This window comes from Danio rerio, chromosome 13, assembly GCF_052040795.2.
Source record: "Danio rerio strain M-AB ecotype USA chromosome 13, GRCz13ab, whole genome shotgun sequence".
NCBI classification, from domain to species: Eukaryota; Metazoa; Chordata; class Actinopteri; order Cypriniformes; family Danionidae; genus Danio; species Danio rerio.
Window position 1 is genome coordinate 837,501 of NC_141033.1, and position 18,996 is coordinate 856,496.

General features: G+C 37.8%; 1 protein-coding gene across 6 annotated transcripts in view; it reads left to right on the forward strand.

Moving 5' to 3' along the window:
• Nucleotides 1-18,996, forward strand: part of pcsk2 (proprotein convertase subtilisin/kexin type 2) — a 69,216-nt gene that overhangs the window by 3,126 nt on the left and 47,094 nt on the right. For all 6 annotated transcript variants that reach the window (XR_015504874.1, XR_015504875.1, XR_015504876.1 and 3 more), the window contains 4 exon segments: nucleotides 1,791-1,898; nucleotides 17,282-17,395; nucleotides 17,690-17,798; nucleotides 18,433-18,470. Coding sequence is in view for 1 of the 6 variants with exons in the window: in NM_001142266.1 (NP_001135738.1) it covers nucleotides 1,791-1,898; nucleotides 17,282-17,395; nucleotides 17,690-17,798; nucleotides 18,433-18,470 (369 nt within the window). In the remaining 5 variants the exon portion in view is untranslated.

Sequence of the window (18,996 nt, forward strand, 5' to 3'; positions counted from 1 at the left end):
TGTTCTCCCCGTGTTGGCGTGGGTTTCCTCTGAGTGCTCCGGTTTCCCCCACAGTCCAAACACATGCGTTATAGGGTGCTGGGTTGCGGATGGAATAAAACACTGTATAAAACATACGCTTGATAAGTTGGCGGTTCATTCTGCTGTGGCGATTCCTGATGAATAAAAAGATGAAGCCGAAGGAAAATGAATGAATGAATTGAGATGATTTAACTGTGATTCTTTGATCAGAAGTTCTCAATCAGTGCATCTCGTTCAGCGTTTCTCATTTACTCTGTGATCCTGGTGAAATAATACTGTCCTCCTGATGGAGACAATGGTGATGGAGTAAACTAAACTAAACACACTCTAATAAGCGCTGGGTTATTTAAATGCTGGGTTGTTCAAACACAACTCGGGTCAATGTATGCGCTGAAAAAAACAACAACAGTGCACAATAAACAACTTCATGGAAACTTATTACAGGATTTTCTTTTCTGTTTTTATTAAAGTTTAATTCAACTTATAACATTTAATTTAATCTTAATCGAAAACGTTTATTGTTGACACAAAGTAAAAATATGCTTTAATGTATGCAAATTTTTTGCCAGAACATGGCTCAATGGTTAACACTGTCATCTGCGGTGTAAAACATATGTGGGAATGGTTGGCGGTTCATTCCTCTGTGGTTCATTCCTCTGTAGCAACCTCTGATAAATATGGGACTAGGGTGAAAGAAATTGAATGAATGAATGAGTGTGTGTGTGTGTGTGTGTGTGTGTGTGTATATATATATATATATATATATATATATATATATTTAATTCATTCATTTTCTCTTCGGCTTAGTCCCTTTATTAATCTGGAGTTGCCACAGCGGAATGAACCTCCAATTTATACAGCATATGTTTTATGCAGCGGATGCCCTTCCAGCCGCAACCCATCACTGGGAAACCCATACAAACTCATTTGCATCAGCCTGCCCAATTCCCCTATAGCGCATGTGTTTGGACTGTGGGGGAAACCGGAGCATTCGGAGGAAACCCACGTGAAAGGAGGGAGAACATATATATATACTTTAGTATCAAAGTTCAATTTTGCTGTAAGTTGGCGGTTCATTCCGCTGTGGCGACCCCGGATTAATAAAGGGACTAAGCCGACAAGAAAATGAATGAATGAATAACAGTTTCGGCATATTCTGAGATCCTGTATAGCTACTAACACTAATGAGCAGCTTATATTCTATAGCATATTTCAAGTCAAGAGCACTGGCTTAAATTTCCTCTTAAACGTAACACAAGATAACACGTACAGGCTTATAAATTCTGGATTCTGGCTTGTTTTTAAACCAATGTTCGATGGTATACAGACAAACGCAACCCTATTTGTGATGTGACCCAACATATTTAATATGCATAAACTGTGCATACATACACTTGTCCCAACCCAACATTAGGTCAAAAATCCGAACAAACCAAATGTTGGGTTAATTTTTACAATTACATTTATATGACACTTTTTAACCCAGAGGTTGTGTTTGTATATATGTGTCTCAGAATTAGCTTACGAAAAAGCGAAGTAGTTTTAAAGAGTGCACTGACAGTATTTATACACTTATGACAGAACTAATATGATGATGAATTCACATGAATGATAGAGCCAGATGACAAATAGACGTAAAACCAGACACACACAGACACAAATAAAGCCAACATTATCATTACATGAACTCAATACTTGGGCATGAGTGAGCACATCTACATGTTCATTCCTCTCTGCAGTCGTCCTAATAGAGCTGTGTTTATTTTCAGCTTCCATTCGGCGAGGATCTTTTTCATTTCTACCCACTGGAAATGCCTAAAACCAGAAGAAAACGCAGCCTCCACCAACAACACCACCGCCTGGCATCAGACCACCGGGTAAGACCAGAAACCTGTGTATGTAAAAACTGCCCTGTCATCAGAAAATAATGGCTAATCTGATGACACTTCCATTGATTGACATGCTAAATGCTGAGGTGTCAGTCAAGTGTTTGGCTGGATGTTTTATCAGGTATGAAAACATGTTTGATTCTGGATGCTTATGGGTCAATACAAAATATACTGTATAGTAATTGCTGTGGTGAGAAACCCATAGCTGCATCCGAAACCACCTACACTGAGTAGGAACTGCTTGTGAATTTAATCATACCGCTCAGCCGTTAGAAAAGTACATTACACAGCATGAATGTGAGCAGCATGAATGGAACTCGAACATACTACATTCATCATTTTGTCATGATCATGTGACCCACCTGGGCGAGTTGCTTTGCTTTACTCCCATTCATGAATTCTCTCGTGGGGCATCATGGGATAGCATATTGTCTATTCCAGTGGTTCTCAAAGTGGGGGTCGGGACCCCTTGAGGGGTCGCGGAACAATGAAGGGGGGGTCGCCTGGTGATTTCCAAAAATCTACTTATTATTATTATTATTATTAGACCATAAGAATTACCATATTTTATCCATAACCAACTGAAGAGAAAAAAACAGCCATTTATAGTTACTATAGTAGCTTATTTACTTGTTCTATTGAATTGCGACCCCTGGGGTAAATACATTATATTAAAGACAGCATGAGCGTCAGATGCAGCAGATTGATTTTATAACACCAGGTTAAACTTTCTGGCCCATTTACAGCACTGAAATACATAAAAAAAAATTAAACGAAGAATAGACTTTGGTCTATTGGTGTGTGTGTGCGCCATTGCATGCAAGTTTTCTGTATTTATAACCACCTCAGAGGATATTGGGGGTCGCGAGTCACTGGCATTGTTATTTTAGGGGTCGCGTGCTGAAAAGTTTGGGAACCGCTGGTCTATTCGATGCGTACTTCAGAATCTCGCGGGACGTAGTAAGGTTTCAAATTTTTAAATTCTATGAATTCGTACATACTACTCGGCTCGCATACTGTATGCAGCGTACTAAATAGTGTGGAAGTATGTGATTTCGGACGCAGCCCATGTTATCACCTGCAGTGTAGCTTAGCACAGTATCAATAAACAGATAGGTGACATCTAAAAGTTGTAAAATAACAGCTTATGGAAGTTTTTTCTGCACAGTAAAAAGGGATTATTTGACTTTACTTAAGAAGGAGTGAACCTGCGATTTGGTTGACTTCAAAATAATGAGTAAACAAGTTGCTTTTAAGGTGATTAGTTGACTTTTTATCTACAACCCCAAATCAGAAAAATGTTGGGACAGTATGAAAAGTGCAAATTAAAACGAAAGTGTTCATTTCTAAATTAATTTTCAAAATTAATCACTGATCCCAATTTTGGTTTTTGCAACACCTTACAAAAAAGTTGCAATAGTAAAGCATTTAGCACCTATTGTAATGTGGCCGTTCTCTTTCACAACACTTAAAGACGTTCAGGGACTGAAGACATCAAGTGATGAAGTGTTTTTTATCGTCATACGATAAATATGCAGAGTTCAGTGGCTAATCTGCAGGAGTCAGCTGAGGTGACGTGACGGCGACCAACGAGACCTAGCTGTCAATCAAGTGGCCACGCCCTTAATTTTACAAACCTAATATAATTTAAAGGAAACCCATGAGTTATAATAAAATTCACCCCCTCACAGTTGTCATGAAGGGTAATATTAGCTGTATGCACCAAAATCTGTTTTTGTAGCAGGCTGTAAACACCTTTTTTTCTGCTGTAAAGTTGACCATTCTAACAGTGGGCTCAATTGAAATTTGCTCTATTTTGGAGCCAGGAGCGTCCAGGACCAGCGGAATTTCGGATGAATTGCAGTTTTAGTTACTTCCGTATTGGCTTCCTGAGGGAGAGCGGGAGGTTGCCGCTTGGTGCAAACAGATGTGTGAAGGCAATCCAGAATCATAGTACAATAACAGGCAAGAAGTCGGAAGGCAGGCTGCAGACAGGGACAAAAAGACAAAGGGTCAAAACACGGGAATAACAAGACAAGGAATATGCATTGTATAGTAACTCTAAGTAAACAAGACTCGGCGACTGGAGTGAGTGTGTGTTGCTTAAAAGTGTGTGTAATCAGCTCTTGACAATCCTCCGGTGGTGCGTGTGTAATCAGTCAGAATGAGGAACATGTGTGTGCGAGCGGAGTGCATGTGTGAAATGTAGTCCATAACATGGCGGATTTGTAGTCCGTAAGCAATATGAGTGTCTTCCAGCAATAGTGTTTAGATCGCTGGTGATCATGACAAAGACACGCATAGTGTATAGATTAATGTCAGTAATATATTAGTTGCACATAACAGTTGACTTTATGTATATATATATATATATATATATATATATATATATATATATATATATATATATATATATATATATATATATATATATATATATATATATATATATATATATATATATATATATATATATATATATATATATATATATATATATACTTTAGACGTAAAGTCCAGCCTAAAGCCCGGTATATTTTGATCAAGAACTACACACTTGGACAAAACAAAACTCATTTAAAATGCATATTTCAGAGGTGCATAACATGCATTCAGCCTTTGTCAGATGTCAGTGATATGAGTTTATAATTAAAAAGGTTGAAATGGTTTTGTTGAAAACACATGGATCTGCTTCATAAGGCATGCATTAACCCATGGCATTTAGTTTATGGAAGCTTCAAAATAAAAGCAACTCTCCAACATGATTATACAGCATGAAGACCCAGCATAAAACTATTCCCATTGTGAAAAAAAGACAGGATGGCTCGAGGGTGAGAGGAAATAATGGGCTAATTTTCACTTTTTTTGGGTGAACTATTGCTTTTCTTGGACCAGGGTCACATATTATTGAATAATATAAGCTCAGTTTTGTTTTTCTGAATGCTCTCTGTCTGTATTTGAGGCTACTTCTCATACTGTAAACATATTTCCGCTCTAAATGAGGCATGCATAGATTTTCAAGTCCTGTAATGGGGAATATTTCAGTCTGCGAGACGTGAGCCTGTAATCAGCCTCCATAATCCTGTGAGACGGCGCAGCAGCGATTTGCACTCATGACAGGATCTGTTCAGTTTCTGCACTTTTCATAACTAATCAGCTATTAATGTTGAGTTGTGGCTTGAAGAGCTGAATTATTTATCAGTCAGCTCATCGCGACTGAAGCTCTGGAAGGTGTGTTAACAAAGATGCTTTCGGTGCAGTTGTTGTTTCAGACAGATTCTCTGGAGCACCTGGAGGAAACCCACGCCAACAGGAGGAGAACATGCAAACTCCACACAGACACAGCTGACCCAGCCGGCACTCAAACTAGCGACCTTCTTGTTGTGAGGCCACAGTGCTGACCACTGAGCCACCGTGTTGCCTCAAACCTATTATTTTTCAAAAGCTTTAATGAAGCAGCTTTGAATAATAACACTAATTAAATCAAGTTATCGCTAAATGTAATGTTTATAGGTGCATTTAGGGACATTTTGTATTAAAATATTGACTTAAGGACTCTATTAACTGTATTAGCTGAATCTTACATTCAGCTTCAATTATCCTCAAATAATGAAGTCTAATTTTCATCTTTTTTTCTGTATTATTTGTCATTACAGTTATAAAAAACAGTTGTCTCTGCATTCTAGTCAACTCTGTAACGTTGATAATAAAAAGGCAGAACAGTCTGTAAAGAGATTATTAACAGAATCATATGTTTCCTATCAAATTTATTAATTTTGCATTATTAATGATGAACTCAGTCTACTATAAATTATACATTTGTCAAAAAATGAATGGAAAGTGCATTAAATGTACATCTAGAATGAGTCACATACTTGTACTTCAGTGATAAAAATCCCATCCTCTCCATGTCTGCTTCCATCTATTGCATGAATGATATCTCTGGAAACTTCCATAATTAGAAACCTGATTCAATTAAAGTCTGTTCCAGTGACCGGGGAAATAAATTCAGAAATGGCCGTCCTGTCATATCCAGTCCATTCATCATCTTGACAAATGACACATGACAAATGAACAGACCGTGATGTGCTTCAGCTCAGTGGATCTCAGGTCACCGACCGCAGGGAAAAACCACTGCTAATGCAAAAACTCAGAGTAAAATCCGGCTGTTAAATAATAACAAGTGTCCATTTACATCTGATGTGGTGACGTGTGGTGTGTCCAATCAAACTTTACTGTGTTTTGTCATGCGCTCTTCAAAAATTGATTTAAACGTCAGAGTAAAGGTAAATTATGGGATAGAACGTCTGCCTATAGTATTTCAGTTGTGGATAAGCATACGCCGAAAATCAATTCGTTGACTTTACTTAATAAAGTGCATAAACCTGTTGCTTTTAAAGCGATTAGTTCGTTCATTCATTCATTTTCTTTTTGGCTTAGTCCATTCATTAATCAGGGGACGCCACAGCAGAATGAGCCGGCAACTTTTCCAGCTGCAACCCAACACTGGGAAACACCCATACACATTCATTCACACACATACGCTATGGCCAATTTAGCCTATTCAATTCCCCTATAGTGCACATGTTTGGACTGAGGGGAAACCGGAGCACCCTGAGGAAACCCACGCCAACATGGGGAGAACATGCAAACTCCACACAGAAATGACCATTGACACAGCCGGGCCTCGAACTAGCGACCTTGTTTGCTGTGAGGCGATCGTGCTACGCACTGAGCCACTGTGACACCCAGCGATTAATTGACTTTACTTGATAAAGTGAGTAAACCTGTCGCTTTTAATATATATTAATTAGATTATAAACCTCAGCATTGTGCTGGAGTGCAGTGAGTGCACTATTCTGTGCTTCTGAATGCCTGGATTTTCATTTCTGTCGCGTTTCGTCTGGTGCAAACAGCCCCATTGTGTATCGCTGCAAATCTCATCATGTAGTGTGTCACGTGTGCTCACCTAATGTTTACGCTCGTAATATATATTCATTCATTCAGTCATTTTCTTTTCAGCTTAGTCCTTTTATTAATCCAGGGTCGCCACAGAGGAATGAACCGCCAACTTATTCAGCACGTTTTTACACAGCGGATGCCCTTCTGGCCGCAACCCATCGCTGGGAAACGTAATATTTATATTATTTGCTAATCAATAACCTCATGTGGAAGTCTGAATCTGCGTCTCAGTTCGGAGTCTGCTCCTGTCCACCGGAGGTCACATTTCAGTCACGGACGCATGTTTTGAGAGCCTTCCTGACTGAATGAATGAAATGCGCTGTTTTCCACCAAGGCAATACGGGTACATAATTGCACTAAGTAACAGTTTGCTCTAAAAACTATTGTTTAGACAAAACAAAACAAAAAAAGTAGCGCAACAGTTTGCATTAATATGTTCACGACAACATCTAACAAAATGAGGATCAGACAGCAAACTTCATGATGTTAGCCAAATCTTTCCTCTTCAATCAGAGGCATTTTACATAGCAAAAAACTCACATTTTTAAGTTGAGTCCTCAAAAAAATAAGTTGGTTTAATTAGTTTTTTTAAATTAAGAGTGCTTTTACACCTGCCTTATTTAGTTCGATTGAATCGCAATAGAATTGGTTTTCCCTCTTGGTGTGGTTGGTTTGGGCTGGCGAGAATGCAGCAATCGTACTCGAGTGCACACCAAAAGTTGACCAAAAAAGCGTAGCGAGACCTGCTTGAAGAGGTGGTCTCGGTACGCTTTCAAATGAACCCTGGAGCGGTTTGTTTGTGGTGAGAATATAATCCGAACTAAAACAGTCCCAATCACAAAAAGTACTACGCCTTTTGGAGTAATCCAGCTGCCCTAGGCCGATGCGCTGTGCATTATGGGATATGGAGGAAAAATATTTGTTGACAGCGCTTTACTAACAGAGAGAGAGAGAGGGGAAAACATTAGCTGATGGATCATTGGTAATATTTCCACAAGATGACCGTGTCACAGTTTAGCTAAATTGACTTCAACATTGTTTTTCAGATAAACAAGACCACTGAGCATGTTTCTAAAATATTTCAAACATATTAGGGTATTTTATGCTTTAGAAGAGTCAAAAACTCCCATACAGCACCTTAAAAAGCATTGCATGCAGCTCTGCAACTGCACAGAGTCGGCATCCAGACTTCTCTCATGTGTGTTTTGCTAATGCATCCTCAATTGTAAGTCTCTTCAGACACAAGCGTCTGCAAAATGACTAAATGTTTTGCAGTGCTCTGGTTTTAGGTGGTGCATTCATTCAGCCCCCCCCCCCCCCCCCTTAGAAACAGTCTTTAAATAAGAGAACAGTGTGTGTCCCTAAAAACTTTCTAGTCCAAACTAAGGAAGCTATTTATGCAAACACACACTTACTTTTGCTTCCTTGGCAACACTTGTGTTTTCTGCAGGGAATGCGTTTGATTAATCATTTCAGCTGGTATTATTCTCATTTGGAGGTCGCTCTGAATAAGACAGTGTTGTTAATGAATAAATGCAAATGATTAAACCGTAATTGCATGTGAAAGTCTGTCAGGATTGATGCACGTTTGAAGCGCACAGTGCCATTTTGAGCAGCAGCATTATCTGAGTCACGGTGAAGTCAGTAAGCAGATAAAACAGACACAGTCCCATAGGAAACACTGCATGGGTTGATGGCGGCAGAGAGAGCATATGTCTGAATGTGTCAGCGCTGCTTTCTCTCTCAACCAGGGCAAACCCATTCACATGTTTTTGGGAACAACAATAAAACCCATTGTGAAATTGGTAGATGAGAGGTGATGTGTCCTTCAAGATTGCCGAAATCGTTCTGCAAATGATGTGAATCTTTACACAAAGCCATGAAGCCAATTTAAACCTTGTACCCGTCACTTTCCCTCCTTTCAGCTCAAACTCTTACAACTCAATTATCAGGTCCTTGAATGTAGAGCCTGCTGGAGCCGCTCTCTCCTGTCGGCTCCTGCAGAATAAAGCACATGCTCTTTGCAGTGAATATGCTTTTGCACAATGACTACACCTAATTTTTTTTTAGTTTTAAAGGTGCATTGATTCGATATGCTAAGTTATATTCAGAGGAGAACACCGTGCTAATAAGAGGATGTCATTCATTCATAGTCCAAAGGTGTCCTTCAGGAATCTGTCCTAGCCAACACAGGCTTATTTTTAAAGCGTAGCCCTGTATACATTCCTGGAGAGCGCAGATTATGTAGCCAGAAGTACGTATGGATGCATTTTGTCTTTAAAACGAACGCTATGGGGCGGTATGAGGCTGTTCCCTTTCACGCTACCGGCTGACCGCTTACCTCCATGTGGACAGCTTTACCAGTTTGTCCAGTGACTCGCCGTGTACATTGGAGGATTTGAGACGCATAGCGGAGTTGACTGTGACGACGGGGTTTAAGTCCGGTGAAGAAAGGTTCCAGAAAGCAGATGAGAAAAAACAAAAGGCAAAAATAGGTAAACAAGCAAATAACAGGGTGAGAATGTGGTAAAATCTGAAAAAAAAAACAGGGTAAAAATCAGGCGGCTGTGCGGGCTTTTCTTCTTTTTGGATTGCTTTTGAAAACACTATCGGTTGGGTTAAGGGAAGGTGGTGTGCGCTGGTCAATTGGTGCTATTTAAAAGGCTATTGGTTGGGTTTAGGGAAGGTGGTGTGCGCTGGTCAATCGGTGCTATTTAAAAGGCTATTGGTTGGGTTTAGGGAAGGTGGTGGGTGGGGTAATTGGTCAGTCAGTCGACAGCTGCCTCTGAGACTCGTGGCACTCGTGAGTGAAATTTGACATCTGAAAAAGCATACACAGTGGCCTCTGGTGGATTCACGAAAACAAAAACATAAAAAAAAATTAAATGTAGCTCAGTATTTGGCACTCTTCAGAAAATGTATACAAGGGTATGTATCAATAATAAACCTGGGTTGGACAGATCTCTGTGGGGCACCATTGAATTGTGACACAATTGAGGACGAACAGTCGACTGGCTGCTGTGTACGCTTTGTCAGATCTTACATTTCACTTGTGAGTGCCATTCATGCCTGCTGTTCTCACGTAAACCCACTGTCAACCGCTGTCAACTGACTGACTGACTGACTGACTGACTGGCTCATTCTCCTCCTTTCCTAAACCCTACTAATAGTGTTTTATAAAGCACAGATTGACAAGCATCCTCCCCGTTTTCTAAACCCAACCGATAGTGTTTTCAAAAGCGACCAAGAAAAAGAAAGCCTGATTTTTACCACATTTCCAGATTACTTGTATTTTTTTGCTTTTTGTTTTTGTTTTACCTTCTTTCTGCAACCATTCTTCACTGGTCTTGAATGAGTCATTGGACTAATAGGTAACAGCAGTAAAGCCGTCCACACGGAGGTAAGTGGCAGTGCAAAAAGAAACAGAAGCCATCAGCGGTGTCATACCACCCCATAGTGTTTGTTTTAACTATGAAAAGCAGCCTTACATATCTCTGGCTACATAATTTGCGCTCTCCAGAATTGTACACGGGGGTATGTTTACACAATGAGCCTGTGTAGTCCCAGGTAAGATCCCTTTTTTGCTTCTTGGATGTTAAATTATCTTTCAGTGTATCTTTCAAATAATTTTTCAGTGTTTAGCACAGTGTGTGCTAGTTCAGAGAATGTTCTCTCCAAAGGTGTCCCTCAGGGATTTTTCCTGGGAGCCTTTCTTTTTTATTTATTTATTTTTTTTTTTTTTTAAATTTCCTTCTATATAATTCAGTATCTGAAATTTTCTTTCAGGGAGAATGCAATGCCAGGAGACTGTACTTTATTCATTCTGTCATTATCCAAAGGTGTCCCTCAGGGATCTGTCTTGGGACCTATTTGATTTAGCTTGTATTTAAATAATTTATGTAACAAAGTACTATTTGAATGCAGATGACACTAATATTTACCGCGGCGCCTCATCAGCTTTACAAGCGCTTCGTTATTTACAGTTACTGACAAAAATTGGTTTTAAACAAACTAGCTGATTTCAGATTTTGCATTATACCTGATATTATATCGCAACAAGTAAGCAAAATTGATCATCTTTGTAAGCTATAAATACCTAGTGATCATATTTGATAGTGAGTTAATTTTCTAAGCTACATATTTGATAAATTAATCACAAAACCTTTGCTCAAATTGTGTTTTTACAACAGAAATAGGTCTTTAATTTTGTTATTAGCAGAGTAGATATTTGGTACCTTGACTATTTGTGGACTATGGTGATGGTGTGTACATGTTTTCAAACACAGGGCGACACAGTGGCTCAGTGGATAGCACTGTGGCCTCGCAGCAAGAATGTCTCTGGTTTGAGTCCCGGCTGGGTCAGTTGGTGTTTCTGAGTTTGCATGTTCTCCCCGTGTTGGCGTGGGTTTAATCCGGGTGCTCCGGATTCCCCCACAGTCCAAACACATGCGCTATAGGGAAATTGAGCAGATAAAACTGGATGTAGTATATGAATGTGTGTGTATGGGTGTTTCTCAGTACTGGATTGCAGCTGGAAGTGCATCCTCTGTGTAAAATATATGCTGGAATAGTTGCCGGTTCATTCCACTGTGGCAACCTCTGAAATGGAGACTAAACTGAGAGAAATTTAGTGAAAATGTCTACTTGATGAATTTATACAGTTTTTTTTTGATCACATTACCTATACTAAAGTCTGTATTGATTTTCTAGTACATTATAATATTTCACTATATCCTCAGTATTGAGCTATTACAGACATTAAGCATAACCTCAGCTCATTTCTGTCTGTGATGCATTAGAAATAACCCCATAACCTCATTGTGAGTAATTTGCTGGTCTCCTTTGCTTTATGTGTCTTAAGATGGCCTTTAACTGCTCTCGTCAGATGTGTGACGTGTGTAGTTTTACTGTATTGATGTGAATTTACTGTTACTGTGAATCGATGCGGTCAAAGATCTCTGACCTCCCATAATCTCCAGCAGCAGTAACATTATTCTTATTCATTTGCACACATTTATTTATATTTCCCACAGAGAGTTCTGTACTTTCTATTGGTAATGTTTTTGTTTTGGAAATGGTATTTTAATGGATGTAATGGTCTGTAATTTCAGTAATTTGCCACGTATTGTGCTGAATGAACCGAGTTATTCACAACATGTCTTCTTAACAGAAATATGCATTAGTTATAAGAAAACATATGTAAAATAAAGTTTTAGATGAAGTAAAATTTTAGATGATGCAGAATGTAAACTAAGGTTATATTAGAGATTTGTGATAGATGCAATGTTACTTTAGGTATTCCAGATTTTAATTAATTAATTAATGTAATTTTTATTTGTATATATTGGTAATGTTATTTAAGATTAATTTAAATAAATTGTCTTTTTTATTTTACTTTATATTATGTATATAATGTAGTTTGATGATTATGTTAGTTTTAGTTATTTTTGTGCATCAGCTAAATTAAAATACTAAATATCATTGTTTGTTAATAGCCGTTCATTGAGTTTTCTTCTGGATACAATAATATTAAACAAAAAGAAAATGTGCATATTTAGGGACAAAACAAAACAAAGTGTAAAAAAAACGTGAAGAACAAAAGGAATTGTAAAAAAAGTAAAAAACTAAACAAAATAAAAAGCAAAACATAAAAAACAAAACATAAAAAACATAAACAAAACATAAAAAACTAAATGTAAAAAACAAAACAAAATGTAACAAGCATAAAAAACTAAATGAAAAACGTAAAAATGTAAAAAACAAAAGACATAAACATAAAAACGTAAAAAACAATGTAAAAACAAAACAAAATGTAAAAAATGAAAAACAAAACTAAAGTTAAAAAATATTTTAAAAAATGTAAAAAACTTAAACTTAACGAAATGTAAAAAACATAAACTAAACAAAACAAAAAAGAAAATGTAAAAAAAGCAAAAATACAAACTGTAAAAAAAGAATGTAAAAAATGTAAAAAACTAAACAAAAACTAAACAACGCAAAAAACCCCATAAAAGTCGTAAAACATAAAACAAAAACTAAACAGTTTAAAATTGAACAAAACAATGCATGAAATTAAAAAAACATAACGAAATGTAAAAAAACTAAACAAAATGTAAAAAATTTCAAAAACTAAATGTAAAAAAATGTAAACGAAACATAAAAACAAAATAAAATGTTAAACTTAAAAACTAAATGTAAAATACAAAAAACAAAACAAAACATAAAACTAAATGTAAACATTTTTAAAAACATACAAACGTAAACAAATCTAAATGTTAAAAAAAAAATAAAAATACTGTAAAACCAAAATAAAATGTTAAAAACTGAAAAAACTAAATGCAAAAAAACAAAACAAAAAACTAAAAGTAAACATTTTTTAAAAACATACAAACGTAAATAAAACAAACCCCAAAGAACTCAAAGCAAAACATAAATGCAACATATAAATATAAATATTAAATATAAATAAATTGATTTTAACAACACAAAAATACAAAACAATAAAATAATTTTCATAAATATTTAAAAAAAGACACTAAAGCATAAAACATTTATAACTGCAAATGTGAACATATACCTTGGTCACAATTGAACCTTTAACATTTATTTAATTTCACTTATTTTATTTAATTTGAGTTGTGCAAGTACCAAAAGGTTTTTTATTTTAGATCAGATCACAGCCCTGACAGGTAATCCTATCACTATACTGTACAGTAAGTGTATTTCAGCACAGCTTGAGTTGTGAATTGGCCAAGCAGAATGCAGGACGAGAAGTACATCTCCTAAAACATGAGATTTTGGTACAGTATTACTGCTCAGGAAAACGAATGAAACATATTAAAATGTCCTCTAATCGTTTTGTCTTTATTCTAGGCCATACAGCCGAGATTTGCATGTAAATGAAGAGAGAAACGGCAGTGAAGATGAAGCTGCTCATTTGATGCTGCGCTGGTGTTTTCTGGAGATTGATCAAAGCGCTCTGTGAACGCCGGTGCACACTTTGATCTGCTTTTGTCTTTATTTCAGGCTAGCGAGAGCACATGCTAATGTGAGAGTGTAATTGGGCTTGTCTTTGTGTGTGTGAGGCTCGACTGACGTCATGTTTATAGTGATGAGCTTCAGGGATTTCTGCCGCTGTTGAGGTCAAGGGTCACGCTGTAAAGGGCAGCGACTCAGCCATGAATAATCCTGTGCACAGTGTGTGTGTGTCGAGTCTGCTGATGATACTAATGTTTACTGATACTAGCTCTAACTGTACAGTCTACTAACACTCTAATGCGAATCATTTAGAAATACAACATCAAAATACACTGATGCTGTAGTTTATACAGGGCGGCACAGTGGCTCAGTGGTTAACACTGTAAGAAGGACACTGGCTTGAGCCTCGGCTGGGTCAGTTGGTGTTTCAGTGTGGAGTTTGCATGCTCGTGTTGGTGTGGGTTTCCTCCGGGTGCTCCGGTTTCCCCCACAGTCCAAACACATGCGCTATAGGGGAACTGAATAAGCTAAACTGGATGTAGTGTACGAGTGTGTGTGAATGTGATTGTGTATGAGAATTTCCTAGTACTGGGTTGCAGCTGGAAAGGGCATCCACTGTGTAAAACTTATTCTGGATTAGTTGGCGGTTCATTCCACTGTGGCGACCCCTGATGAATAACGGACTAGGCTTTGCTGTTTATACAAAGGTGTCCCCCAGGGATCTGTCCTGGGACCTCTTTCCTTGTGTGTGTATAATTACTCTTCAGAGCTCCAGTCATGAATAATCCTGCACTTTTAAACTCTGTGAATGCCGTGCTGTGTGTGTCCACTGATAACACTGACCAGCAGAGGAGGGTGTGTTTTACTGTGGTGTTCAGTAATGAGATACCATTGTGGTTTTTATTAACTGATTAAATTAGATTTATTCATTATTCCTTGGCATCCAGCATCCAGTGTAGTGTTTTTTTAGTTACACTGTAAGGTGACATAGTTACATTGTAATTTAATTTACTAAATTGGTGGTTCATTCCACAGTGGCGACCTCTGAATAATAAAGGGACTAAGCAATGAATGAATGAATAATATGATTTATTATATGTACTTGCTATAAATGGTTGGGGTTAGATTGCCGGATGACACTGTAGTTTAAGTAACACTTCGCTTTACTACAGTTTATTACCTGCCTATTATTATGATAAGAACTGTTTATTAGCACTTATAATTTTTAATCTTATTCTGCATCCCTAATACTATCCAATACCTAAAACCAACTACTATTTTACTAACTATAAATAAGCCGCTATTTAGTAGTTAGTAGAGGTAAACGTCTTAGTTTATGGTTTTGTTAATAGACTGAACTGTACATGAAGTGTGACAGAATGCAGGTTTGTTTAAAGTTAGTTACATGTAATTATCAATAATTTATTGTAAATATTATAGTAAATGCATGGATCATAGTTCAAACTACTTATCTGTGAAATGGTTCATTGCATAGCTTGTTAGTTTCTCCAACAATGCATCATACTATGGATATACGCTTCATAATATGGATATTTGGAATATATTATTTTTCTCTATTATTGTTCTATGCTATTTTTATATTATTTTTTGTTGTTTTCAAGGATATGTGCAGTTGCATAAGCATTTCACTGCATATTGTACTCTGTATGAATGTGACAAACAATTTTTTTAGAGTCAAAATTATTCACCCTCCTGTGATTTATTTATTTATTTATTTAAAAAAATCTTTTTCACATATTTCTCAAATGATGTTGAACAGATTCAGGAATTTTTCACAGTGTGTCTGATACTATTTGTTCTTCTGGAGAAAGTCTTATTTGTTTTATTTTGGCTGGAATAAAAGCAGTTTTTAATTGTTTTAAACACCATTTTAAGGTCAATATTATTGGCTCCTTCAGCAATATTAGTGTTGGATTGTCTCCAGAACAAACCACTGTTATACAATGACTTGCCTAATTACCCTAACTTTACCCTAATTACCCTAGTAAAGCCTTTACATGTCACTGTAAGCTGAACACAAGTGTCTTGAAGAATATCTAGTCTAATATTGACGGACTTGAGACGCAGAGAGAAGTTGACTGCAATGACAGGGTTTGAGTCCAGTGAAGAACAGTTCCAGAAAGCAGGTAAAACAAAAACAGAAGCCAAAGAATAAAATAAAGAAGTAAATAACAGAGTGAGAATGTGGTAAAATCTGAAAACATGGTAAAAATCAGGCGAAGGCTTTTCTTTTTCTGGATTCCTTTTGAAAGCACTATCAGTTGGGTTTAGCGAAGTGGGTGGGCAGGTCAGTGGGTGATTTTGAAAGCACTATCAGTTGGGTTTAGCGAAGTGGGTGGGCGGGTCAGTCGGTGCTTTTGAAAACACTATTGGTTGGGTTTAGGGAAGTTGGTCGGCGGGTCAGTCGGTGCTTTTGAAAACCCTATTGGTTAGGTTTAGGGAAGTTGGTCGGCGGTTTGGTTGGGTTTAGGAAAGTCGGTCGGCGGCTCAGTGGGTGCTTTTAAAAACACTATTGATTGGGTTTAGGGAAGTTGGTGGGCGGGTCACTCGGTGCTTTTGAAAACACTATTGGTTGGGTTTGGGGAAGGAGGAGGGTGGGTCAGTCGATCAGTCAGCCAGTCATTTGACAGCAGCCTCTGGTGGATTTAAAGGTACAGTATGTCCACAGTCATATTAGGGTGATAGAAACATAATAAGTCTCTTTTTTTTAATTTTCTGATGTTAAAATAGGTTCCAAATCCCTCCCTTTTTCAGGTCAACCACAACGTGATGTAGTGCAGTTTCCCCACCCACCAAATTGATTGACAGTCGTGTATTAACATGTCTTCGTAGTAATGTGTATAATCAAATCAACAAGACAGGATGCAAGCAAATCTTCTGGGATTAAAAGATCTATTCAGCTCTCTGCGATCATCAATCATCATCAAATGTGATCAAGAATGAGTTTCACAAGTTTAAAATGCTTTTAAAACAGTGCATGTTGGTAATAAAGACAGAAAATTTGCTATGTAATTCATCTCCACAGCTGCATAGCGTCAATACAATTTTGATTTTGAAAGTTTGTGAACTTAAATCAGGTTTATTTTGTACATTAACATAACAATGTCCATACTGCAGTGAATATTTACGTGTACCCTGTCACATTTGCTGTGCAAAGACAAGCATGTGGGAACAGTAGGCGGGGAGAACCAGCTCATTAGCATTAAAGGCACAGGCCACAGAAATAGCTGCAATGTTAAAACAGAAAAAAAAAACGTAGCTCCTGGGACATATTTGGCACTCTCCAAAAATGTATACAGGGGTACATTTTCAGAATGAGCCTGGGTTGAGTATTTGTCAGCCGTGCAACGGTACATGAGAGTTGAAATCCATTGAAATCCACTGAAAGATGTCTTTGCTCTGTATTTCAGGTGAAAAACGTGTTTCCTCAGGAAGGTTTCGGCCGTCAGAAGCGAGGCTACAGAGATCTCCCAAACACTGACGTCAACATGAGCGACCCGCTTTTCACCAAACAGTGGTATCTTGTAAGTAATCACTGTCTTCATATACGCTGACCTTTAACATCGCCGCTGTTTGTTGTCGCCCGCTGATGACTTTAAACCACTTTCCTCATTGACTGTCAACATCAGCATCACTGCACCAAAATATAGTGATATTTCCCTGATTTCTCCAGGGCTCATCGTGACAGCAGAGCGCTCTTTAATTTAGTTTGTCAGTTATAAACACTCCACAGCAGGGTTCGGGTGAAGTGTAATATCTGCGTGACATTTATTTTCCACCTCCCTCATAACATCTCATTTTCTGTGCTGCTTGATTAGATAAACACAGGTCAGGCTGACGGGACCCCGGGGCTGGATCTGAATGTGGCCGAGGCCTGGAGTTTGGGGTTCACCGGGAAAGGAGTGACCATCGCCATTATGGATGATGGTACGGTAATTTTTTTTAATTATCATAAACTGAAAAATTGAACACTTTCAGAATGAAATGCCGCCGACTTGCCGTCGAAGACAGCCGTCCACTTGCGGTATCAGTGTGCTTACCTGTGTGCCACCTGGCGTGGCGCATCCTATGTGTGACTCTCTTTACGATGGTCTACCCTTTTTGCATCCTTGTTAAACCTTACACTGCTAACGATCCAAGGTTTGTTTTAATTTTGCAAGCTGAACGCATTCTGTAGTGTACAAGAGAAATAAAAGAGGTTGATTGACAAGGGTCTACAGCCAATCAGGATGCAGAACACAATGCGCTGTAAACTGCACACAAAAAAATAGCCACAAAACTGCACGAAAGGTGAACGACATTCTAGCGAGGGACCACTGTATAGCTTTGCTTTGTGCACTCTCAGAAATAAATAAATGGACAAAAGCTGTCACTGAGGGCGATGCCTTTTTAAAAGAGGCGAATGGTGTGTACTGAATACTTTCCCTTTTACATGTGAAGACTTTAGTTTTGGTTTTTATTTGAATTTAAATGAATAAAAAAGAAAGCACGATTCACCAAAATAAGGTCTTTGTTGCATTTCTAAGCAATAAATATACTTTTTTTTAACATCTCTTGGCAGGTATTGATTATCTGCATCCAGATCTCGCCTCAAACTACGTAAGTACTTGTTTTTTCTCCTATTAAATGTATGAACACTCCAGAAAAGAGCCCTACTTCTTTTTTTTTTTCAAAAGTCTTTGGTGATCTCTTGACATTGAACAGGATTTTGCACAGAAAATTACTTGTATATTTGGAAAATTTGGGGCGGCATGGTGGCTTAGTGGTTTTCTGTCGCCTCACAGCAAGAGGGTTACTGGTTTGAGTAACGACTGGATCAGTTAGTGTTTCTATATGGAGTTTGCATGTTCTCCCCGTGTTGGCGTGGGTTTTCGAAACACATGCGCTATTGGGGAATTGATGAACTAAATTGGCTGTAGTGAATAATAGTGTGCATGGGTGTTTCCCATTAATGGGTTGCAGCTGGAAAGGCATCCGCTGAGTAAAACATATGCTGGATAAGTTGGTGGTTCATTCCCCTGTGGCGACCCCTGATGAATAAAGGGACTAATCTGAAGGAAATCTGAACTTTAACTAACATTAACACATGAAACCTTATGGTAAAGTGTGTCTGTGTGGTGTTTAT